Source organism: Bombyx mori, chromosome 3, assembly GCF_030269925.1.
Source record: "Bombyx mori chromosome 3, ASM3026992v2".
Classification (NCBI taxonomy): domain Eukaryota; kingdom Metazoa; phylum Arthropoda; class Insecta; order Lepidoptera; family Bombycidae; genus Bombyx; species Bombyx mori.
In genome coordinates, this window is record NC_085109.1 from 10,639,350 (window position 1) to 10,665,003 (window position 25,654).

Here is a 25,654-nt window from a genome sequence, read left to right on the forward strand (position 1 = left end):
GACTTCTAAACGCTGGCACTGAAGCGATCTACTTATTTTAAAAATCAACAAAGATACCGGCGCGCGGCAGTACATGGTGTCGGTAGGCGGAGCCAAAATGATTTGAACGAAATTAACCTGGTTTCTCGAACTGAAACACTGAATATATTTGCTCTTTGATCAGAACCCAAATAATATCGATTCCGGTAGAGCGGAATCGAAACATTTCGACTCTTTTTTACATGTATGGCATTTCTAATGAGCTGGTTAATTATTTTAACCTGGTATCCGAGCCCTGCTTTTGCTGACTCGATTATTAGGAAAAGGGTCGTTCTAGGTCAATTTTTAAATTAAAGTTGAAATCCTAAAATTTCGAAATCGGTCTCTTTATTTCTAAAGGTGCCACATAGGAGTATACGACCTGAATATTAGGATCACAGCCGAGCCACTACCTACCGATTCGGAAATTAATGGTACGTCTCGCGAAACACATTGCAATGTATGCACCAGTCCCAAAGTAGAAGAAATAGAGACTCTGCCCTGTTGAGTGATGGTGCGATGACAAAATCATCAATTCAATTTCTCAGACTGTGACGGACGGCCTTCAAAATTATATTATCTGTTTTCTAAGTAGATAGGAACGAGTTCTAAGTAATTCAAAGTTTCAGTTGTAGTGTAAATCAGTTGTGGCATTATTTTAAACCGAAACACGCGACTTCTTCAATGCAGAAATGTACCAGATCATGGTACCAATCCATACAAACATACACCCTAGTAAATCCGCAAATTTCTAAATTTTGCAGATTAAATTTTCTTACACGCCGCCGGTATAGTAGCATCGCTCAATACGAATACACCGGGTGTCTTATTTGGACTGCAACGTCTTAGTTTATACGCGTGCCCGTTTAGCCCACTCAAATCGCCACTCCATTAACGGTGCTTTTAGGCACCACAAGCACCGGTCACCGTCCTCGTCGATCCCGTCGCTTGCGACGAAGGGCTCGACGAGCGAACTAAACCATAGACACAGCCCAGAGTTTCTCGCCGGATCTTCTCAGTGGGTTGCCCATTTCGGATCGAATTTATGTGTAGAACAGTAAAACATACCTTTGTATTCATTAATTTCGGGACCACTGAATAATTCTTGTTTAGTCCGTCTGTAAATTAATTAAGATATGCAAAAATCCTTACACTCCCATAACTAGACTATTATTTTACACCCAGCTCAACTAGCCATAAATCGTCAATTGTTTTTCTCCTTATTTTAGTGAAAAATCGTCTACTTTACATCTAGCTCTGGTGGTAGGACCTCTTGGGAGTCCGCACGGGTAGGTACCACCAACCCGCCTATTTCTACCGTGAAGCAGTAATGCGTTTCGGTTTGAAGGGTGGGGCAGCCGTTGTAACTATACTGAGACCTTAGAACTTATATCTCAAGACGAGTGACGCATTTACGTAGTAGATGTCTATGTGCTCCAGTAACCACTTAACACCAGGTGGGCTGTGACCTCGGCCACCCATCAAAGCAATAAAAAAATAGTTAAGCCAGCCACACATCGTTAATTTTCTTCCTCCTAATTTAAGTGAAAAATCGTCTTGAAAGCTAACACAGGCTTATCCAATGCTTCCGGATATTTATTCTACGATGAAATCGTGCATTCCAGTTTGTAAGAAAATATAACCGTGATTAAAATACGATTGAGACTTTATTGAATGTCTTAGGGAAGTATCGAGCAACCCGTGGAATCTATATATCCTTATATATAGTACCTATATCCTTTCGAACACCAAACTTTACACATTAAAAAATTAAGGAAGAAATAAAACCACAATCTCAACAATCATTATACTACAAGTTTATTTTATACTACGTGATTACTATTTACAAATATCTGTCTTCGTTCACATTCAGATGTAACACAGACCAGAGTGCATTCCGTTATATAGAATAACATGATTTGAACATCTACACTTATTTAAAAATAAATAGCGCGAAATCATTAAATACAAGTGCAGCTATATTTTTTATTTACCATAGACATTTTTTTTTCGTACAATTTTTCCTTATTAGGAAATTACCATAGACAAAAGTTAGTAATCAAATCAAAAGTCAGATTTTGTCTATGCTTTTTTCATTAGGGCTACGCTAGGTGCATTCTGTAGTATTTCTTTCGTAAAAATGATTGCAGAAAGACATTATATAAATTTATTATCCTAAGATGAATACAACTCTTATCGGAATTCGATGTTCATTGGAAATTTCCGAACCATATTAAACAAAATAAAAAACAAATTTTGAACACAAATTCCAATGAAAGTTGCCAGGAATAAATTTTTAATCTCACAAGGTCCAGAAAAAAAATCACAGATAATAAATAAATGAAAGCCGTCGATGGACTAATTTTAACATAATCATTTATTGCTGCTCTTAAAACGCTACGTTACAAAGTTGTACTACACACAAATGCATGGTAATTTTCTTTTCTATTACAAAGTGAATTTATTACCGGACCTCATTGTCTATGTCGATTAATAAGGCGATTGTTTTTGTTTGATCACGGCTTGGATGCATTTGGCCATTGTTGGCGAAGCGCGACTTATCGGGTCCGTCATGAAGTAGTCTTCGAGTTGCTTCAGTTTCACATCTAATTTACCAGACAGGGATTTCTGAAGGCTCTGTGAAATTTATATATTTTTATGCCATCCATATTACGTTATAGATACCAGATACAAGATCAGAATAAGTTTTTTTTTACATCAGGGCAGACCAACTAGCAGGTGACTTGAGGTTAAATGGTTACTTGACACCACAAAAGTGCATTCTACAACTCCTCCGAGACACGGGTCGAAGGTTCGAACTTTTTTATTTTTTATTGCTTAGATGGGTGGACGAGCTCACAGCCCACCTGGTGTTAAGTGGTTACTGGAACCCATAGACATCTACAACGTAAATGCGCCACTCACCTTGAGAAATAAGTTGTAAGGTCTCAGTATAGTTACAGCGGCTGCCACACCCTTCAAACCGAAACGCATTACTGCTTCACGGCAGAAATAGGCAGGGCGGTGGTACCTACCCGCGCGGACTCACAACAGGTCCTACCACCAGTAAGAACTGGAACACATTTACTTGCTTTTTAGTAATGGCAACAATGTGGGCTCATAATTGTTTTTTTATTGCCCTTGTAGGCAGACGAGCATACGACCCACCTGATGGTGAGTTGTTACCGTCGCCCATGGACTTCAGCAATGCCAGGGGCATAGCCAAGCCACTGCCTACCATTAAGCACTCCCCACAAGCCTCGTATGAAGAAGAAATTGTTCGTTGAAATTGTCACAATAGTTCCCTTAGCGAGAGTTGTAATACACTCTCGGACACATCAATTGGCCTAGTGTTTTAAGTTTTGACGGTCCCTAGCAAAAAATAAACGTTAAAGTTAGGTTAGGTAGGCAGTTTCTTTTCTTTTTCATAATTCTAAATTTGAAATTTTAAAAAGCATCATCAGCTTCAAAACTGCATAAAAACTTATTGCTCTACCTAACGTTTGTTTTTAGCTAGGAACCGTCAAAACTTACAACACTAGGTACACCGATAGATGTGTCCGGGAGTGTATTACGATACTTTTTTTTATTGCTTAGATGGGTGTCGTCCGTTACACAATGACATTGTTTTTACTTATTCCAATTATTATACTCTTTATGCAAAACGCAAGCGTATTTTAATTTACTCGATTTACTAAAGAAAATTTATAAGAAAATGAAACCCATTTTATCTCATCACAGCCCGCCTGGCGTTAAATTGTTACTGGAGCCCATAGACATCTACAAGGTAAATGCGCCACCCAGCTTGAGATATAAGTTCTAAGGTCTCAATATAGTCACATACCTGTGCCAGAGCCGTCGCCTGCGCGAAGTAGTTGTTGTCCTGCACGTCCCCGTAGGCGACGAGCGCGGGGCTGATCTCGCTCATGCGCGCGCGGACCTCGTCCAGGTTGTCGTACGGGAGCCGCTCGCCCACCACCTCCGACAGCGCCCTGTCGCGTCACAACACTTACATTACAGGACAAACGAGGCCCTTGGGCAGTATTAAGTGGTAAGCGGCGGCTTGGCTCTGCCCCTAGCATTGCTGAGGTCTATGAGTGAAGTTGATCAGGCTGTATGCTCGCCTGCCTACAAGGGCAATAAAAAAAAAAGTTAATCATCATCGGCCGTCCCCTATTGGACATTGATCCAAGCTTCATTGGTATTCCTTCACATTATCATGAAGCGTGTAAAACAATGCTTGGATAATTGTAATATGCTAAATCGACACATAACGAGAAACAATATTAGTTTCTAAACATAAGAAACTTATCAAAGTCATACGAAATACATTGACGTGTCAGCTGATTTCGTATCGATTTACATTGCATGCTATACAAAAAAAAATATAAATGGTATTTTTCTATAACCATTATATTAAAGTTTCAGAAATCACGAAATTTCAACAAAGAATATCATCGACACACTGCCTATATGTACAAAATTCATTCGACCAGTATATTAGAGAGTCTGACGTAGGGCACGCGATTTACGCGCGTATTTTGAATATCGCGCGATGCTTGCGGGCGCGATGTATTAGCGCCTATAGTAGAATTATTTTGTCCGTGCAGTTTGGGTCATAAAAAATCGGAGCGGTGAAGCGAGTATTTCGCTCTCTCTTCCACTCACGAGCCCTATGGACGGGCATAGTGATGCGCACTATTGTTGTCGATAAGCGTTATCGATAGTGTATTTAGTTTTGTCATTTTGTGGGTTAGTGATAAATATGAAAGAAAGAATCACTAATCGAACACTTACACCACATATCGCCGCAGCAAGTTAACGATAACGGCAAAAATTAACACTTTGTAACTTTTCGGGATTTATTCTTATTTCAGTGAAAAAATTTAACATATTGTTGATAACAACACGTTCAAATATTATTTTGAATAAATTCTGCCGTTTTGATACAAAACAAAAGAGTAGCCGATTACTCATTTGTTTTTATCGTTAATGGCGTTGCGCCCGCGCCACAAGCTCACCGCCCTAGCCGGGCTATGTTTTATGACCCAAACTGCACGGACAAAATAATTCTATTATAGTATCTCATAAACGTTTCGCGGCGAATTCGCCCTTTCTGGATCAAATCTTATTGGTATTATTACTCTAAGAAAAATCATTAAAAATTTGTATTGGATTTGGAGATGCCCACTTCCCCCTAATCTACGGTACCGAATGATCTTCCAGTCGTCCCTGGCCTTCCCGGGCGGCGACACGGCGAGGAGCGTCTGCTGCGCGCGGCCCTCCGCGTTGACGTAGGTGGCGCGCTTCTCCGTGTAGGCGGCGCCGGGCAGCACCACGTCCGCGATCTGCGCGCCCACGTCGCCGTGGTGACCTGCAACCATAGCAACACTATCATTAGCCTCTTTTTTAACGCTGGGGTATCCGTTTACTGATACCCGGCCGAGAGGGGTAACAGACCGGGTTATGTCGGACTCCGGCGCCTCCAGAGAAGAAGAGGGAGAAGAAGAAGACCAAAGTCCTCCTCTTCTTCCTATTCCTACCAGGATACTACGCCTTGAGAAAGGCACGCGAGGCGCTGCGCGGCGTCTACCACGCAGGATCCGTCCCGCACAACCGACTACCGACTAAACCCCATCGAGCTCCACCACTCCGACTCCACCAAACCTACGGTACCGCACAGTGCGCGCCGAAGAACACTATCATTAGCCTGCACAATTAAATACCATCAATCGTCCTATTCCTACTGCTTTTTTTTTTCCTACCTAAGCTCATGGTCTAGCTAGAGAGACCATATCAGCGTCACCGAGCTAGTAGATGAGCTCACAGGACTCACACCTGATGACGTTGCTAGCCCGGACCGTAACAAGAGCCGTGCTTCGCGGAATCTACCACCGGATCGGAAACGCGACCCACTGAAAAGATCCGGCGAGAAACTCAGTGGGCTGTGCCTGAGGGTTAATTTACTCGCCGAGCCCTTCGTCGCAAGTGACGGGTTCGACGAGAACGCTGACCGGTAAGAGAACGATGACAGGTCCGGTTTTGTTTTGCGGTTAGAAATATGGATATTTTTTTAAGTCGTCGTGGCCTAAAGGATAAGACGTTCGGTGTATTCGTATCTAACAATGCACCGGTGTTCGAATCTGGCGGGCTAGTACCAATTTTTTCTAATGAAATACGTACTCAACAAATGATTACAAACAATTGACTTTCACGGTAAAAGAATAACATAATGTAATAAAAATCAATTACTGGTGGTAGGACCTCTTGTGAGTCCGCACGGATAGGTTCCACCACCCTGCCTATTTCTGCCGTGAAGCAGTAATGCGTTTCAGTTTGTAGGGTGGGGCAGCCGATGTAACTATACTAGATCTTAGACCTCATATCTCAAGGTGGGTGGCGCATTTACGCTGTAGATGTCTATGGGTTCGAGTAACCACTTAACACCAGGTGGGCTGTGAGCTCGTCTACCCATATAAGCAATAAAAAATAAATAAAAATAAGGTAGGTAGTTTGGACAGCCCTGTTATGAGAGACATCGGCATCTATACCTTGGTATATAACAAAGGCGTCTTTAGGCAAGGCCTCCCGCGTGACGACTCCGCTGTCGGCGCCCAGCAGGTACACCACGCGGGGCCCGCCCTGCAGCGCGCCGCCCACGCCCGGCTTGTACCCGATGTCCAGCGCCGCCACTTGCGATGCTGTGCGCTGGAGCACGTTCAGCACCTGGAGACAATAACGTAACTATTTATCGACTGTCCAAACGACGGTTTAATTAACTGCCTCAGTAATTTCAATACATTTCATGGACTTTTTGGCGGGAGCGCGAGGAGCGAAGTTGTGTGGTTTGTTTTATTTTGTCTATTTAATGTTTCTTCAGGTTTAAATGTGTAATAACGGTGGTTTATTAACTGTTCAATATCTGTGAAAGTGCACAAATGTGGGAAAATGAAACAAAGCTGCTGGACGTAGCTTCTCGGGATCCTCCAAAAAGTCCACTAAAAAAATGTAAATCACCACCATTTTACTGAGATTATATTTCATCACACATCATCTTATCTCATTTCATTTAATTACATCCCAGTAGATTAATGTCTCAAATTAGTCATCTTCATTTCATTTCACTCCATATTATCATTTTTCATAAAATTAAGAATATAAATTAAAATAAAACATGACTTAAAGGTCATAGTTATGAAATTATTAGGTCAAAAATCCCTTAAAAATAAAAAACGATTGTGTGGTTTTATGAAACCACGATAAAAGTGAAACTTTTTTTCACATTATAGACATTTAGCTCTGACAAAGAACATTTACATTAGACACTGACAAAAACAAACAAAATAGCGTCGAGCACTCGCACAAATGAGTAATGGCCTATACACTACACGGTCGGCTGCTGCGAACTATAGGCACCGCCATATTGGCCTTGGCTGCTCTGACGAGCCCCTTTCACTTTATCCCTACTCCGCGGCCGACCGTCACGCGACATGCGACACACAGACGAAAAAGTTTTGAGACGATGTAATAAAAGTTTCACTTTAAAAATACTTTATATTCTATATAGATTAATTGAGAGCCTGCCTTCCAGCTCTTATCGGCGAGCTTGTCGTGCAGCTTGAGAGCGAGCTGCTGCGTGTAGGCGAGCAGCGCGGCTCCCTCGGGCCCGCGCAGCTGCTCGGCGCCCAGGATGACGACGGGGCGCTTGGCTTGCTCCAGCCGCCTGGCCACCGCGTGCGAGCTGGTGCCGGTCGCCAGATCCTTCACTATAGAAGCTGAATCACCAGCGTGCTGAGCGTACCAAAAAAACAAAAAAAATTACATTTAGTTATTACCAGAAAATAAGAGGCTCTCAATGACGGAGTCCCATGCATCAGCCCGCTGAGTTTCTCGCAGGATCTTCTCAGCGGGTCCCGATTCCGGTAGTAGATTAATTCGCGAAGCAGCTACTCTTGAGTTATTAGGTCTCCTTCGAAGGCGCTCGGGCAGTTGTTAGTAAATCCCACCCCTCCTGGCTGAGCCTTGCTCGCCCACCTGTCCTGGTGATACTAGAAAGGCCTCCAGGCCACCAGTAATACTTCAATCATAAAAAAAAGAAATGACGGTGTTATTATTCATCATCAGCCTGTATCGCTCCACTACTGGATGTAGGCCTCTCCCATAGTCCGCCAAAATGAGCTATCCTCCGCTTTCCGCATCCAATCAGTCCACCGGGCAGGGGGGCGTCTGACGCTTCGCTCACCGGTACGTGGTCTCCAGTCCAGAACACGTCTTCTCCATCAGCCATCAATTCTGCGACACATATGTCCGGCCTATTGTCACTTCAGCTTCCTATCTTTAGGGCTATGTCGGTTACTTTGGTTCTTTGACGAATTTCCTAATCTCTGACTCGATCCATCTAAGAAACTTCGAGCATACACCTTTCCATAGCACGCTGAGAGAGTTTGAACTTACGGACCAAACCTACGTTGTTATTGTTGTGTTGTTATAATTAACAAGCAATTCATATCAAAGACCGAACAAATTTGAATGATGCCATATTGGTAGGGCGCCAGTAACAAAACACCCGGAAACCAAATATTGAAGCTAAGGAATCTACAGTTTCTAATTATTATATAGTTTTATTTAAGACTAGCTAGACCCGTCCGCTTCGCTGGGCATTTAAAATTAACATTATTATGTCTCACCCCCACAAAGATTCTCATTATGAACGCCCCCGCAACTGGTGTAAGGATTCCAACACTCATATAAATATTAGCCTATCCATTAAGTACATTTTCTACATGGAGCCACCAAGTTTCAAGTCAATTGGATGCATGGTTTAGTAAATATAACGGAACATTCGTAAAAACCACTGTAGATTTATATATTAGTATATATAAAAATGAATTGCTGTCCGTTAGTCTCGCTAAAACTCGAGAACGTCTGGACCGATTTGGCTAATTTTGGTCTTGAACTCTTTGTGGAAGTCCAGAGAAGGTTTAAAAGGTAGATAAATATGAAAATCTTCGGAATTTAATAAAAATAACAATTTGGTTTATCCTTTGATGTGTCTACCTCGGACTACCTCGGACGGATTCCTTTTGTTTCTTTTAAGGTTATTTTATACAAAAGATTAAATCTTTTATTTCTCGATTGAGGTACTACGAAGTCTGCCGGATTAGCTAGTATTAGTATATATGTAATATCCTATTTACTTTTTTTTTTATTGCCGTATAGTCAGACGAGCATACGGCCTACCTGATGGTGAGTGTTTACCGTCGCTCATGGACGTCAGCAATGCCAGGGGCAGAGCCAAGCCGCTGCCTACCGTTTAATACTCTTCACAAGCCTCGTTTGAAGAATTTATAAAATATAATGAAATCAGAAGTAAGAAACTAACCATGTACTCATAAGTGAGGTCGACCTTGGGTCCGACGAGTGCGACGTCCGTCTCCTTGTGAATGAAGGATTTACGGATCCGCGCGTTCAGGAGCGGCGCCTCGAAGCGCACGTTGGTTCCGATCAGAAGCACAAAATCAGCATCCTCCACGTCTGCAAGCAGCACCCGCGTTAGCAATGAGAGACCAAGCTAAGTCCATCTCTACATCTCTACAGTTTATGAGAGCTGTTTAGAGCATAGGAATTTATTACGGTAACGCTAAATGCGAATCTATACATGTAAATAAAATTGGAGTGTCTGTTTGTAATATTGAAATAGCCGCTTTTTACTACATGCATATGAATATGTCAAATATGTGGGCAGAACACCAGCCAGATGGTCAGATCTAGCAAGAGAAGCACTTGGTGGTAGTCTGTACCATGCGGTCCATGCCACCCACGATCGAGCACAGTGGAAGCACGTCACATGTAATCGCGATCCTCAGTAGTGAGGGAACGATATAGAAAAAGATATGAATATGTATACTGGTGGTAGGACCTTTTGTGAGTCCGCGCGGGTGGGTACCACCACCCTGCCTATTTCTGCCGTGAAGCAGTAATGCGTTTCGGTTTGAAGGGTAGGGCAGCCGTTGTAACTTACTTGAGACCTTAGAACTTATATCTCAAGGTGGGTGGCGCATTTACGTTGGGGATGTCTATGGGCTCCAGTAACCACTTAACACCAGGTGGTCTGTGAGCTCGTCCACCCACCTAAGCAATAAATAAAAAAAAACATGTATATGGTACATACACCAAAATAACATATTTTACAATTTTTGTTTGTTCCGGCTAATCTCTGGAATGGCTGGACCAATTTTGACGAAACTTTCACTGGTAGGCAGCTGATGATATAAGGAGTAACTTAGGCTACTTTTTCAAACTAGCTTCGCCCCGCGGCGTCACTCGCGGTACGACAATAACCGCGGGTAACAACGCGGGACTCAGCTATCCATAATAAAATTTAATGTTTCCGAAGCGAAGCGAGGGCGTGTCGCTAGTTCAAAATATAATTTGATTAGTTACTGGCAATCTTCGTGTTGAGCAAGTACGAGGATCGGAGGTCGATGCCGGCGCCCTCTAGCGGGAAGTACTGCTCGGTGCACGTATTTTCGGAACCCAGTTTGTTGACGAGATCCTTGAGGGCCACAAGCGATTCCGCGTCCGCAAGGTCCCCAGCCACTGCCAGGAGCTGTTTACATTATTAATTCTATCACAATATAATGCAAACCCTTTAAAGCAAATATCGATTTTGCACAACATAAACCACATATAATCCTTATCCATATAATTCTACTGCATGTGTGTATGTCACATGAACTTCTCCTAAACGGCTGGACCGATTTAAATGTTTTTATTTTGTATGTATTCATTTCATTCATTTTTTGTATGCATAACAACATCTGCGGGTCCGCTAGTTCTATATAATTTTCCAGCTACTGCACAATACAATTATATAATTAATGAAACACAATACAAATAATAACCTAATTAATGCCTCGCGCTATTCACGTTGTGATGTCTATGGGCTCCGATATAGTATTGTTACGCCGGTAAGAGTAATGCCATCTATCGCCGAATAGCTGAACGAATGTCGAAGGATCTAGTAACACCTAGAACGCTCGAGGGGTACAACGCCATCTATTGTCATATGCCGGAAACACACATCGAAGGTACTCGACTTGTGAGGAATGTTCTCGACGATTTTAGGGATTTTGCCTCGACTATAAAAGCGTTGCAAAGATGGCACACAGTCAGTAAGTAATCGGAAATACTCGAAGCGAAACAGCGAACGGATCACCTGAAGCGAAGCGGAAGAAGTGAATTAAGAATTTTAAATCGTTCTGTGGGTGTTCTAAGTGATAAATACAGTTTTAAGTTGTACTCCGGTAGAATTTTTATTTATCCCGAACCCGAGCACGTAACAGTATTAACCGGATAAACTAGGCGTTCGATTAGTTATCTACAACAAGTATACAACAATTATACTAGACTGTACTGTAGGACTGTAAATTGCTTTAGCTATCAGACAATCACAATAACAATGGGAAGTGTTCACAGTCAAGTGACCCTGTATAACGATGACTGTGGCGGTAGCCATCACAGAACACAAGATATTTGACAGATGCCTGAATCTCGCTTACGACATTATTTTTATTTTTTTTTTCCTACCTAAGCTGATAGCCCTAGCGGCTATGTCAGCGTAACCCTAACTTTAGTAGGTGAGCTCACGGGGCTCAAACCTGACGATGTTGCTAACACGAACCCTAGCAAGAGCCGTGCTTCGCAGAATCTACCACCGGATCGGAAACGCGACCCACTGAGAAGATCCGGCGAGAAACTCAGTGGGCTGTGTCTGAGAGTTAATTTACTCGTCGAGCCCTTCGTCGCAAGCGACGGGTTCGACGAGAACGGTGACCGGTGCTTGAAGTACCTAAAAGCACCGTTAGTGGATCGGGAGGATCCGAGATGACGTGTTTTGGGCGACGTCGACTGCTTTCCATTCTGTCCGCAGGATCGGGAATGTAGTTACCGGCGGCCACGATGAGAGGGTTCTCGTGTCGTGCCGCTTTATCGAAGTGGCGCATGGACGCCGACTGCAGATACTTACTGATGGACTCTAAGTCCAGGTCGTCATGGAGGTCGACATTCCTGACGAACCACGGGGCTCCGACGGCTATCCTGCAAAAACGGGATTGAATGATTTGAAAGGATTTTAAGTGTATGCGGGCCGCGTGAGCGAACACTACACTTGCATAGGTCATGACGGGGCGTATGCAAGTTTTGTAGAGTGTCACCTTATTTCTAAGGGACATTTTACTTCGCCTACATATCATCGGGTAGAGACGTCCTAGGATGAAGGCGGCACGATCGCGTACCGTCTTGATGTGGGGCGGAATGTCATCCTACTGTCGAGGGTGACGCCTAAATATTTGACCTTCGGGGCCCACGGTATGGGCTGGTCGAACATCGTGATTGGGCGAACGGCGGGGGCGGGGGTGTTGACGCGCCTAGTCGGGAGAGGGATGCTCAGCGTGGTGTTCGGAGGGCGACCCCTTTTGAACAGCACCGCTGTGCTTTTCGTGGGGTTAATGTCGATGCGCCACTTCCGGAACCACTGTCCCATGGTGGTAGCTGCGATCTGAAGTCGTCGATGAAGCAACGCCTTCTTCCTACACGAGTAGTAGATGGCGGTGTCATCGGCGAAGAGCGCCAGATGGGTCTCCGGAGACCGGGGTATATCATTGATATACAAACTGAATAGTAACGGGGAGAGGGCGGAGCCTTGCGGGACTCCGGCTGTGACGTGACGGGGCCGGGAACGCGTTCCCTCTACTCGATATCGGAACGAACGGTTCGACAAGTAGTCTCGTATGATGAGCACGAGCCTGTCTGGCACTCCCATGTTATACAGTTTGTATATCAAACCGTTGTGCCAGACTTTGTCGAACGCCTTCGCTATATCGAAGAAGAGGGCTCCTGTCGGAATGGGTTTCCGCCTGTTCAGCCCTAGTAAGATGTGCTCCGTGAGGCGGTGCACTTGATGGACGCACGAGTGTCTGGCGCGGAATCCAAACTGCTCGTCTATCAGAATTTTGTTCGCGGATACGAAGTCCCAGAGGCGTTTACGAAGGAGCCGTTCGTATAGTTTACCTATCGCCGGGAGGAGACTGATGGGGCGGTAACTCGCGGTTTCGTTCTTCGGTTTGCCCGGCTTGTGTATGCCGATAACGTCCGCTTCCTTCCACGCCGCGGGAAAGATGCAGTTCGTCATAGCAGCATTTAGTATAGTGGCCAACATCGTTATTAGTTGGGCTGGTAACAATTTAAGCGCGCGGTTGCGGATGCCGTCGGAGCCGGGAGCTTTCCGTGGTTGTAGGCTATCGATCGCCTCCTTAACCTCGGAAGTGGTAATGGGGGGTAACGCGTCCGAGGGCGGCAGGGAAGCTCTGCGCTCGACCTCCCTGTCGACGAACTCGGTGTGTTCGGGGTCCGCGTGTTGAGTGCTGGTGGTGCACTGCTCTTGCAGTGCATCGGCCAGCAACTCTGCCTTGTCATCGTCATCGTAAGCCGGTGATTGGCCTGAGGGGCGTATGAGAGGCGGCATAGTGGCTATAGTTTCGGACTTGAGGGTCCTAGCTAGTTGCCAGTATGCTTGGTGAGTGGGCGCGAGCTCTTCTAAATAACTATCCCAGTTTTCGTTTCGGGCGTCGCTTAAGCGGGATTTGACCTCCCTCTGTAAGCGACGCATCCGAGTCCGGTTTGAATCCGTGGGATATCGATCGTAGGCCCGGATTGCCGCGTTTCTAACTCTTACGAGGTCCCTAAGATCGGGGGAAAGTCTGAGGCGGTGGAAGCAGTCCTCCACATCGACTTGCTTAGAAGATCTTATGATCGCCGTCGAGACGTGATCAGTGAAGATGTTTATGGATTCGACGGTATCCTCGGGGGATGGAGTTGAATCCGGGCCGCAAGGGAGGATTGGTGGAGCGGTGTCAGCTAAGCACGTGCCCAGCTTCTTCCAATCCACCATGGTCCTCGTATCTGGTTCGCGGTTGACTGGGCGACCGAGCTGCATGACGACAGGTCGGTGGTCTGAGTCGAGTTCTGACATTGCCTCGATGGAGCGTAAGCGCAGAGTTACGTTCCTCAGCAGTGCCAGATCTATTGTGCTCGGACGACGCGCGGCGTTGTACGGATAGCACGTGGGGGTCGGGGGGTTGAATATTTCGAATGTGAGGTCGTCTATGAACGCGTCGAGACGCCTACCGTTCACATTCGTGCGATGGCAGTTCCACCTAGTGTGGTGGCAATTTAGATCGCCTGCCAGGATGACCGCGTCCCCCATACCGAGCAGTGTCTCGAGGTCACTGCTCAGGAGGGGTTTGTCAGGGGGGAGATAAACGGATGCGATGACGATCGGCTGGTGTCCCGTCAGCGCGATGCGGCACACTGACGCCTCGATATGTAAGAGCGAGGGAGTATCGAGAGGGACGCAGTGCAGGGCCCTCCTATAGTAAATGACAGTCCCGCCCTTGCGGGTGGAGAGTCTGTCATTCCTAACCATGACGTAATTCGCGACTTTGGGGTCGCGACGCGAGGGCTTTAGGAAGGTCTCCTGCACCAGAAGGATGTCGATGAGATTATCGCGGAGAAACTCATATACTTGATCGCGCTGACGCGCGAGTCCGTTAGCATTATAAAATGCTAACTTTAAGGAGCGCGGTTTTTCCCTACCGTTGCACGCTATCGATTACCGGTGATTAAACCAGCGTGCGCTGGATGGACTCGATGACGTCTATGTATTCAAACGTCGCGTATAGGCGGTCTTCGGCCGTGACCGCTCTGCGCATGGCGTCGGCGAATGAACGCATGCGGTCGATGTTAATCGCGGCGATGTAGTCGCGAATAATCGAAAAGTCGTTTGAGTGTGCGGGGCCGGGGCGAGGCGCGGGGGCGGGGCGCGGCGCGAGCAGGGGCTGGGGTGCCGGTGGTTTCCCTGCCAGCGTGAGCGGCAGCGGTTTTGCCCACGCGGAGACGGTGGGCACCGGTGCCGGCACGAAGGCAGGTTTCGGCGCGCGGGGCGCCGAAGTCTTTGGGCCGACGGTTTTTGGTGGCGCGTTGGCCAGACGCTTTCGCGGGGCCTTGGGGCATCCGCGGTAGTTGGCTGTGTGGCCCTGCTTCTGGCAGAGCACACAGCTCGGCGGTTCGGTCGCGGTCTCTTTGACCCGCGAACAGTCGGCTGTCGCGTGGTCGCCGAGGCATTTGACGCACCGCGGACGCGCGTGGCAGTTGCGCGCGGAGTGGCCATAAAGTTGGCACCTATGGCACTGTCCGGGAGTGCCTTTTTTGTGTGGGGCCTCGACGGTGACCCCTGATAAACTGCAAACGGTGCGGAGGCTTGAGGCAATTCGTTTGCCTTCGGCGGTTGGTTCCAACGCGACGAGAACCATATTATACGCGAATTTGTCGCGCCCGCTGTGCATACGGTGCACACTTACGATCGGGTACGCTTGCCTGATTAGGTCTTCCTTAATTAGCTCGACGTCGAGCTCCTTTGGTACTACGCCTATTACTACGCGGAGCTCGCGGTCCTCCTGGAGTGCATAGGTGTGGTAACCTATGCTCTCCTTTCGGAGGTAAGAGGTGAGGGCCCTATGGTCGCCCGGCGTTGCGACCTTTATTTGTATCCCGTGCGCGAGATTACGCGCTTGGGAGTAGTTAATTTTGTTGGCCGTAAGGACCTGGGATACCCGGTTCCACGCGGATTTTTCACGTAGGATTACGGGCGGGGGCGCGGCGATTTTACTGACGGGCGCGGGTTGGGGTCGCGGCGACGGGGTTGCGCGGCGAAGGGAGTCGGGGGTTACAACGGTCTTAGGCCGCGACGCGTTCGCGGCCTTGGGTTGTTTAGGCGCCGTGGGCGGATCCACAGCGCGGGCGCGTTTTTTGCCGCGCGCGACGGTGGTGAACCCTTCCGAGGTTCCCGGTTGGGGACTCGCGGCGGACTCGTACTCCATTTCCGACTCGGAATCGGAGCCGGAGCTAGCTACGGAAGACGCGATCGACGCGGGCGCGGGGGTGGGGGGCGACATCGGCGAGTCACGGAGTTCCGGCGCGGGGGGCGATAGCGGCGAGTCGCGGAGTGCCGGCGCGTCAAGGCCGGCCTTGTAAACTTCGAAGCGTGCAACTATGTCCGGACAGAAGTCGCGGACGAACTTTATGAAGAGCGCAGCGTTGGCGTCACTCATGGTGACGTGTGCCCGGGGGGGGCGTCCCCGGGACTTAAAGCAAACTCGCCGAAAGGCGAGTCCCCTGAGTGGGAGTTATACTCCCTGCGCTGTGCCAGCAACAAGGGGGGGAGTGCCTTTGCCGTGAAAACGGCAGTCGGCTGGGGATTGGGGTGGAAAGTTGGGAAGGTGGGGCTCCACTGGGTTGTGAGAATGCCACAACAAGCGGTGATCTCAGTGGAGTTTTAGTCTCGAAAGAGACTGTTTTGCTCGCCGAATATATAAATGAATTTAATATATGAAATGGATGAGTGATAATGAGTTGGCGTTACGAGTGCACAACAACAAGCTCGAACTGTTTTTGAGATTCAAGGTCGCGACGCCAGCGACAGCGCGTCGAGAATGCACAACAATGTCGCGATCTATGCGACAACGACAATGTCGGGCAACTCACAACTCACGTTCGCGACGGCAGCGACAATTTTTCACAAAAACGCGTCCGGACCAAATGGTGTTGCAATCGGAACTGGTACGACATTATCAAGATAAGCTTGCATATATACAAGTTCCGAACAACAACATTCGGACCGTCGGTCTACCGAGCAAATATCACCTGCTCGATGGGAGATCTTCCATTTGTCGTTAAACTTACCAAAATGACAATCAAAGTGTACCTTATCAGGCGGGCAGTCCCGGAGCGCGCGGGCGGTGGCGACAATGGCGTCCTCCCAGTCCACGGGCGTCAGGTTCCCGCGGCTGTCCACCAGCATCGGACTCACCAGACGCTGTCTCTTCAGACCGTCACACGCGAACCTAGACTTGTCTGCCAGCCATTCCTCGTTTATCTCCTACAAGGCATTATATCACTTTCAACAACATTATCTATATATATATAAAAATGAATTGCTGTTCGTTAGTCTCGCTAAAACTCGAGAACGGCTGGACCGATTTGGCTAATTTTGGCCTTGAATTATTTGTGGAAGTCCAGAGAAGGTTTAAAAGATAGACAAATATGAAAATGCTCGGAATTAAATAAAAATAACAATTTTGTTTTTTCTTTGATGGGGGACACACGTCGGACGCATTCCTTTTGTTTGTTTTAAGTTTATTTTATACAAAAGCTTAGGTCCTTTATTTATCGATTGAGGCACTACGAAGTGTGCCGGCTCAGCTAGTTTTGAAATAAAAGTTGCAAATTTTTGACATTGTCGGCTGTAAAATATGTTATATACATTTCTTATGAGCTTGCCTGCTTTAGTACTACTATCCTGTCATTTCTGCCATGAAGCACTAATGCTTTTAAATTTTAGATAAAACAGCCATTGCGAAAAGGCAATTGATCTATTAAGTGTTATAAACAAAATTCATATTCCTATTGATGGAGTCCACTAACTGTTTAACTTATGAAATCACTAGTTTGACTCATGAGCCTTAACACACTTTTAATTTTGAATGTTTACATTTTTATTGTCTATAGACAAAGTATTGTGAATTAAAATCATTCTTACCTCATTTGTACGCGGGAGGATCCGCAGAACTTCATTCGTTCGTGTAGCGACGACAATATTGCTTCCCAGAGGATCTAAGACGTCTACGGAGTCTACCTGTGGAAAGTATTTGATTTTTTTTCTTTGATGTGTGGACGAGCTCGCAGCCCACCTGGTGCTAAGTGGTTACTGGAGCCCATAGACATCCACAACGTAAATGCGCCACCCACCCGCTCAAGATCTAAGGTCTCAAGTATAGTTACAACGGCTGCCCCACCCTTCAAACCGAAACGCATTACTGCTTCACGGTAGAAAGAAATGATTTGATTTGATTTGATTTGAAATAGGCAGGGCGGTGGCACCTACCCGCGCGGACTCACAGGAGGTACTACCAGCAGTAATTACGCAAATTATAATTTTGCAGGTTTCATTTTTATCACACGATGTTATTCCTTCACCGTGGAATTACAACAAATATTAGCTATTTAAAAATTACTTATTTAAACAGGGCCTTATTGTTTCACAGTAGATTTATTTAAAAGATGCCTTTATGTTTGATTTTGACACTTATTAGGTTTATCTGTATAATGGATTTTTTCAAGGTTATTAAATAACAATAATAAGAATTCCGTGGACAGCCTTCCGGACTAACGTGTCAATATTGAAGCAACTGGGCATCAAAATCAGACTGTCTACTGTATGTCTGAAGCGGATCCTCGAATATTTTGGTCACATTGCGAGGAAAGACGGCGATAACCTGGAAAAACTTATGATCACAGGGAAAGTTGAAGGCAACAGATCTAGAGGCCGCAGCCATACTCGTTGGTCCGATCAGATCCGCACCGCTTTGGACAGTACAGTGTACAGCGCGCTGCATGACGCCGTGGACAGGGGAAAGTGGAAAAAGATCCTAAGATTGAAGCTCATGGGTGATGGTGGTCACGACCCTCAGACATGAGGAACACGACTCGAGGAGGAGGAAATAACATTTAAATATAAATTTTCAATCTATCAGATCATATATGCACCATCACAAAAATTACATACAAACATGAAAATTCATTGTATCATAATATGTATTTCAATATAGTTACTCACTCTTCTGGTTTCCCAAGGTCTTGCAGCAAAGCTATAAGGTTTGGAGGTGAGAGCTCCAACAGGACACAGGTCAATTATGTTCCCGGACAGCTCTGAGAGAAACATTTTCTCAACATACGTGCCAACCTAAGGTAAAAAAAGGTTTGGCATGGTGAAATAATACAACTACTTAATCTATATAAGCAAATAAGCTCGAAGGGCCATGTGTCTCAATGAAACGATAACATGAATATTATGCATTATATACTTTCTGTCAATTTCTAGTTTACTCATTTCAGCTAGCTTTGATTTTGACATGAACTTTATTGGCACATGGAGAACTTCTCAAATTTTTTTTTACCTTCGAAGTCAAACTGCAATACGGCCCACCTAATAATGAGTGGGCGCCATAAATCTTTCAAGCTACTTATGATGCTAGAAATATTTAATCACCTGCATATCAGTTCCACGTCCTGTTGTACCAAAATCATCAACCCCGGCGACTTCAGATGCAAAACGAATGCACCTGGTGCAATGAATGCAACGTGTCATTATGGTCTTGATCAATGGGCCTACATCCTTATCTTCAACAGCTCTGCAAAAAAATTTATACATTCAGACAAAAAACTAACGGGAATTAATTACATGGTGGTCTGGAATGAATTACATGTCTATGGTTGATTCCAATTTTTTTTTTGTTTTTTTTTTATTGTTTTTACATTGGCACAGTGGTTTTCCAATTTGACTCGATGTTTGAATTGCAGCTATTATTTATATTGAGTACAGTGGTTTTTTTAATCATGTCATATCTAGTCTGTATTGCCAATTTCATAATGGACAAAAACATCAAAGATTGAGTTTATCTTAAGCTTTGCATCGTCAATGGAATTTCATGTTTTGAGTCACTGAAAATGTTACAGAAGGCTTATGATAAATGGAAAAAACACATGGTTATGGGTAGTACAAAGCGGCCGAGATATGATGAAAATTTGGTATTTCTCTCAAAAGCCAAAAAAAAAACATGTCTGCAACTGAAGTTAACATTACTAAATGTTAGTAAACATCGCTAAAGTGAAGAAAATAGTGACTGAAAATCTTAATTGAAGTTTGAGAGAGATAGCCGCCAAACTTTCTGTGTCTCACAAGAATCTCGATCGATCTGTACCATTATAAATAATCACTTTGGTTTGGAATATATTGCTGCTCAGCTAGACCCAAAAGGCCTGAATTTTCTCCAAAGCCGCTTAAAGTTGGTTTGATCTGTGGGCTTACAAATTTTACACGCAAACTACCTTTGAAATGGCACCATACAACTAAACTGAAACCCTAAATTTCACACCAAAGTCGATTAAAAGTCAAAGTCATGCTGAATGGCACTCGGATTTCTTCTCAGGAGGTCAAATGGTAAATAAATAAGTGTAATTGAGTGTTATGTGACATAATATTGTATTTACAACTCAATTAAGAGAATTTTAATATCTTAATGTTTATAAAATAATAATAAATAAAATAATAATTTTTTACCTTATACAAATACAACAAAAATTCAAATATACGTCTCTTCTTATTTGGTTAAAAAAATAAATTCTACTCCTTCAATGCTTGTGCAATTATTTTGTAAATAACAAGAAATTCATTCACTCCCAAACTTAACCATCACAACATTTACTTTGTGATTTTTATGAAATTATTGTTAATTAATCAGCTATAATTGTACATACCTCTTTCCTGAGAAATGGATATCAGTGAAGCGACTTTTGTCAGATCCAAAGGCCATGGACTGATCCTGCAAATCACATTCACCTCCCTGATCACATATAGGACAGTCAAGAGGGTGGTTTACTAGGAGGAACTCCATAACACCTTCACGCGCCTTCCTTGTGAGGTCAGAATTGGTCTTCACACGCATACCCTTCATAACAGGCATTGCACATGCAGCAACTGGTTTAGGAGATTTCTCAACTTCAACAAGACACATGCGACAATTGCCGGCAACTGCTAAGCGTTCATGGTAGCAGAATCTAGGAATTTCCACTCCAACTTGAGCGGCAGCCTGGAATTAACATATTTCGTTATTTTCTTAGTTTTGAAGACTTACAATAACATATTATATATCTATAATAAACTGATTCCTGAATAATGTTCTCAGATATCTGTAGCTATTTATTTTCATAGCTGAATCAGCTGTGAGAATTGTATACTGCCCATTTACATCATAATATAAATAATGACACTCATATTCAAAAATTGCTATAATCAAATTTAATAAGTTCAAAACTTAGTTGCATTGGGATAACAACTATCAGACCAAAACTCATGATTCCTGCACAGCAGAATAATTATTGGAATTAATGGAATGTTTTAAGCACATTCATTGTATTTGAAATTATGTAAAGTGCTTGCATTATATTATGCTTAAGTTATACTAATTTTTTGCACAAATATGCAGTTAGGTACTAAAATAGTTGTTAAAGAATGAAATCCGTTTTGAACTAATATTTCTCCCTTGCGTACTTACTAAAATATGTGAAGGTTAATCCTAAGAAATATAATATCTGAATGCAAACCTGAAGAACAGTTGTGCCTGGTACTACATGAACTGGTTGGTCGTCAATAAAGACTTCTACTTTCTCTGGTTGAGCTTGCACTTGATCAGCAAAACGACGAGCTGTTAGTGGTGCCGCCCGCACTGGAGACGTCAGCGCGAGCGCCCGAGACAGAGGCTGGCGCAGCATTTTCTACATCGAACATCAAAACACTTTCAAAACATTTGAGTAATGAACCCAGTCTAGGTTAAAATGTCGGGAACTTGCTAATGCACTATGCAAGGTGTTAGATAAACATTTTGTAAATACGATAATTTAATATTTGTTACATAAGTACGAACCCTAACCTAGTTCTGTATTCAGTTATCAAGCAAGTATGTCAGTTTATTCCTTTTCGAAGTAATAATTTTACAACATGGAATAGCTGACTTATTTTTTTCTAATAGTCGTATTTAATTTCGACAAAAATTATGTTTTAAAATATTTTGTCAGTATTTTGCACCTTTTGTGTGTCAGGAAAGTAATCTGACAGCTGTCATCTGTCAAGTCCATAGGTAATACACATAATTATTTGAGAGTCCGTCTGTGGACCACTGAAGTAGGAAACCTAATGAAATAAGCGAAAACCTTTACTGAATATAAGGTTTTAATAAGCTAAAATTAACAGTAAAATTTGCTTTGATTACATTAGATACATTGACCAATAACGAATAAAACAGATTCACAATGACGTCAACTTATGGCTGATAATTTCAACTAAGAAGTTTACATCATTCTCCCGCACTATTTTAAAATATAATCTTTCAAAAATCCTGGCGTTTTATGGACGCGACCAGATCTACGAAGTGTTGGCTCCGGCGGTGGTGATGATGGTAATTCTGTCTCTAGCTCTCTGCTATTATCAAGTACCACAGGTCCCGTTTCATTAGATGAAGGAATCTCCATGTTTTGGTCTTCTGTTTCCGGAAGTGGTTCTGCGACGTTATGATAATCAATAGTGTGTTCATTATCTATTCGCAGATCTACCCTTTATGAACCCAATGGTGCTAGATGACGATTCGACACTGTTGTTTCTCGGCCATCTGGAAGCCGAATGTATGAAAAGTCAGGATTGCTGTGTATCAATTCAACCTCTTCTACTAATGGCTGATATTTATTTGTACGCTTAAATTTCTTCATCAAGACTTGTCCAGAATTTGTAAGCCACGATGGAACAGAAGTGCCGTTAGTAGATCTTCGAGGGTGTCTAAACATTCTTTCATGTGGAGGGCAATTTATGGTTGTACAAAGTAATGATCGAATTGAATGTAAGGCTTGTGGTAATACTTGTTCCCAATTTTCTACCGAAAGATTCTTCGTCTTCAGGGCCAAAAGAATCGTTCTCCAAAGAGTAGAATTAAATTTTTCTACTTGACCGTTACCTTGAGGGTTATAAGCTGTAGTTCTACTAGTGGCAATACCTCGAACATGTAAAAATTCCTGTACTTCAGCAGAAAGAAATGCTGTTCCGCGATCTGAATGAACGTAAGAAGGCATGCCAAATATCATAAACAAGTTGTTAAGATGTTTAATCACTGTTTTCGAGCTTACATCTGAGCATGGGAATGCAAATAGGAAACGTGAAAATTCGTCAATCACGATAAGTATGAATTTGTTATTATTATTTGTTGGAACTGGTCCTTTAAAATCTATGCTAAGGCGTTCAAAAGCAGCCGTCGCTTTAACAAGTTTCCTCTGGTCATCAAAGGTATTTCGGAAGAATCTAGGTTTTATTTCAGAGCAGGTTTGACAAGATTTTGTCATTGTTCTGACTTCTTCAATAGAATAGGGAAGGTTTTTAGAGCGAACCCAGTGAAACATTCTTGTTACCCCTGGATGACAAAGAGCCTCATGCAGCGAGAAAAGTTTTGCAGTACGTGTTTCTACAGTGGCACAAACTCGGGATAGTGCATCAGCAGCATAGTTCTCTTTCCCCGGTCTGTATATAATATCGTATTTGAAAGCAGCAAGTTCCAGTCGCCATCTTTGAATCTTTTCATTCTTTATCTTACTTGAATGTTTCATATTAAACATAAAAGAAACCGAGCGTTGGTCAGTTACCAACTTAAAGTGTCTACCAATAAGGAAATGTCTCCATTTCTTCAATGATTCCACAATGGCGTACGCTTCTTTTTCAATGGCGGAATGGTTTTGTTCGCTTGAATTTAACGTTCTTGAGAAAAACGCCACTGGTCTAGAATTTTGCGTAAGTACTGCTGCAATGGAATGATCGGAAGCGTCAGTTTCCACTGTAAAAGGTATATTTTCATCAATTGCATGTATAGAAGACTTTGCGATATCATTTTTCAAGCTTTCGAAACATTTAATTTGCTCGCTTGTGAGTGGAAAAATCGTCGTATTAGTAAGTGAGTGGATCCGTTCAGAAAATTTTGGAATCCACTTAGAATAATGTGCGAACATGCCGAGTGTCCTTCTTAAGGTCGGTAAATCGCTTGGTGGAGGTAAATTAATCAGTGGCTTGAGTCGCTCATTGTCAGGTTTAATTATGTGGTTTTGAATATTATAGCCTAGAATATTAATTGACTTTTGAGAAAATTTGCATTTTTCTATACTCAGTGTTAAGCCGTATTTCTTTGCGGCATTCATAAAACTTTCTAAGTTATGATCGTGTTCTTCAAGAGTACGGCCAGAAATAGTTATATCATCAAGATACGCATATGTGTTTTGAAGCTTCTCTTTTCTTATAATTCAATCGATTGTTCGCTGGAAGCTCGAAACACCATTTGTTACTCCAAAAGGAATACGCTTGAACTGGTACAAATTTCCCAGTGCTTCAAAAGCGGTAAATTTTCTTTCTTCGGGTAGTATAGGTACTTGATGGTACGCGTTTTTCAAGTCTATTAGGCTGAAAAATGTATTCTTTGCCACTTTCGAAACTAAGTCCTCAATGTTTGGTAAAGGGTACGCGTCGAGTTCTGTGTAACGATTAATTGTCTGAGAGTAATCAATTACAAGGCGTTTTTTATGAGTTTCGCTTTTTGTTATTAGTACTTGGGCCCTCCACGGTGATTTACTTTCTTCAATCACGCCCTCTGCTATAAGGTTTCTGATTTCTTCTTTAATAAATTCACTATCCTCTTTGTTGTGCCTTCGAGACTTTATAGCAATAGGTTTGTAGTTGGGAGATACATTCGCAAAAAGCGGTACAGCTGGTACTGATGCTTCAGCTACGTTACATACTTGAAGTGGATGTTTTGGCCCACCGAAAGAGAACTCTAGCGATGAATGTTCTTCGAGGACGTCATGGCCGATAATTATATCAGCACAAAGATTTTTCACGATAAGAAGATTCACATTATCATATCAATGATTTCCGATTTTCAGAGTTTGCGAAGTTTGACCTTCTACTTGTGAAGTATAATTAAGAGAGGCCATAGAAATAGTCTGATTGCAGGATTTTCTTTTTAACCCGCATAGTCTTGCAAAGCTGTCATTTATAAAACTGATGGAGCTGCCGGTGTCGAGAAGTGCTTCTGCTCTTATTCCTCGAATATAAGCGGATACAGTAGCTTTACGTAATGAAGAAGGTGACGCTGCTGTGATACAAGCGGAAAGATCTTCAGTACCTACTACCACAGAATTTGTAGATTTAGAAGAGCTTCTACAAACAGTGGCAAAGTGCCCCTTCTTGTTACAGAGTTGACAAGACTTTTCAAAGGCAGGGCAGTTCTTACGAGGATGTATTTGACCCCCACAAAAGAAACATTTTTGCCGTCGAGGATTATTAACAGAAGAGCAAGTCTCGTTGTGCAGAGTTTGTGATTTCGAAGAGACTAATGTTGGTTCTTTTGGAGCAACAGCATTTAAAGAGACAGTATTGAAGTTTTGAGAGTTGATCTCTGCAGTTTCTAGAGAGAGTGCTTGGTTGTAAGCTTGATCAAGTGTTAGAGTTAAGTTTTCTAAAAGCCTTTGTCTGATTTTATGCGATGATATACCGGATATGAAAGCATCGCGTACGCTATCGTTTTTGTTTGTTTCTGCATCAACAGCCACAAAATCACAATCTTTGGAAAGTAGTTTCAAAGCTTGTAAATATGTGTCAATAATAATAATAATAATAATAAGCCCCCCGAAGTTCCAACCATACGTCCGAATCGACCATCAGATTCACGTGGGGGGCGGACACGTGATATGAAACTACTGGCACGGCTAACATGGCTCTGGCAACCCATTAAATATGGAGACGCGCTTAAAAAGTAAACGTATAGGGCCGCTACCCGGGGGTGATCGCCGGGGCGCACCTGGAGCTGACGCTGGGTGTGGCAGCATACGAACCGTCAGCGGAGAGGAGCTGAATAGGCGGGCTCCCTCCGGGTCA

General features: G+C 43.8%; 1 protein-coding gene across 3 annotated transcripts; it reads right to left on the reverse strand.

Annotated features, from left to right (window-relative positions):
* Positions 1 to 1,813: 1,813 nt before the first annotated feature.
* Positions 1,814 to 21,918, reverse strand: LOC101740562 (NADH-ubiquinone oxidoreductase 75 kDa subunit, mitochondrial). 3 transcript variants are annotated; one of them, XM_004931660.5, is made up of 14 exons: positions 21,779 to 21,918; positions 21,298 to 21,468; positions 20,452 to 20,783; positions 19,184 to 19,325; positions 18,752 to 18,877; positions 17,675 to 17,770; positions 16,841 to 17,014; positions 10,462 to 10,627; positions 9,401 to 9,552; positions 7,603 to 7,809; positions 6,570 to 6,744; positions 5,230 to 5,392; positions 3,863 to 4,010; positions 1,814 to 2,655 (listed from the first exon to the last, which is right to left on the reverse strand). In XM_004931660.5, exons 2-14 carry the CDS (start codon positions 21,463 to 21,465, stop codon positions 2,509 to 2,511), a joined length of 2,196 nt encoding a protein of 731 aa, XP_004931717.1. In that variant the 5' UTR covers positions 21,466 to 21,468; positions 21,779 to 21,918; the 3' UTR covers positions 1,814 to 2,508. The 3 variants fall into 3 exon arrangements, with proteins under 3 accessions (XP_004931717.1, XP_004931716.1, XP_012550658.1); XM_004931659.3 differs by having other exon boundaries at positions 21,624 to 21,820; XM_012695204.3 differs by having other exon boundaries at positions 21,618 to 21,806.
* Between the last annotated feature and the right edge of the window lie 3,736 nt (positions 21,919 to 25,654).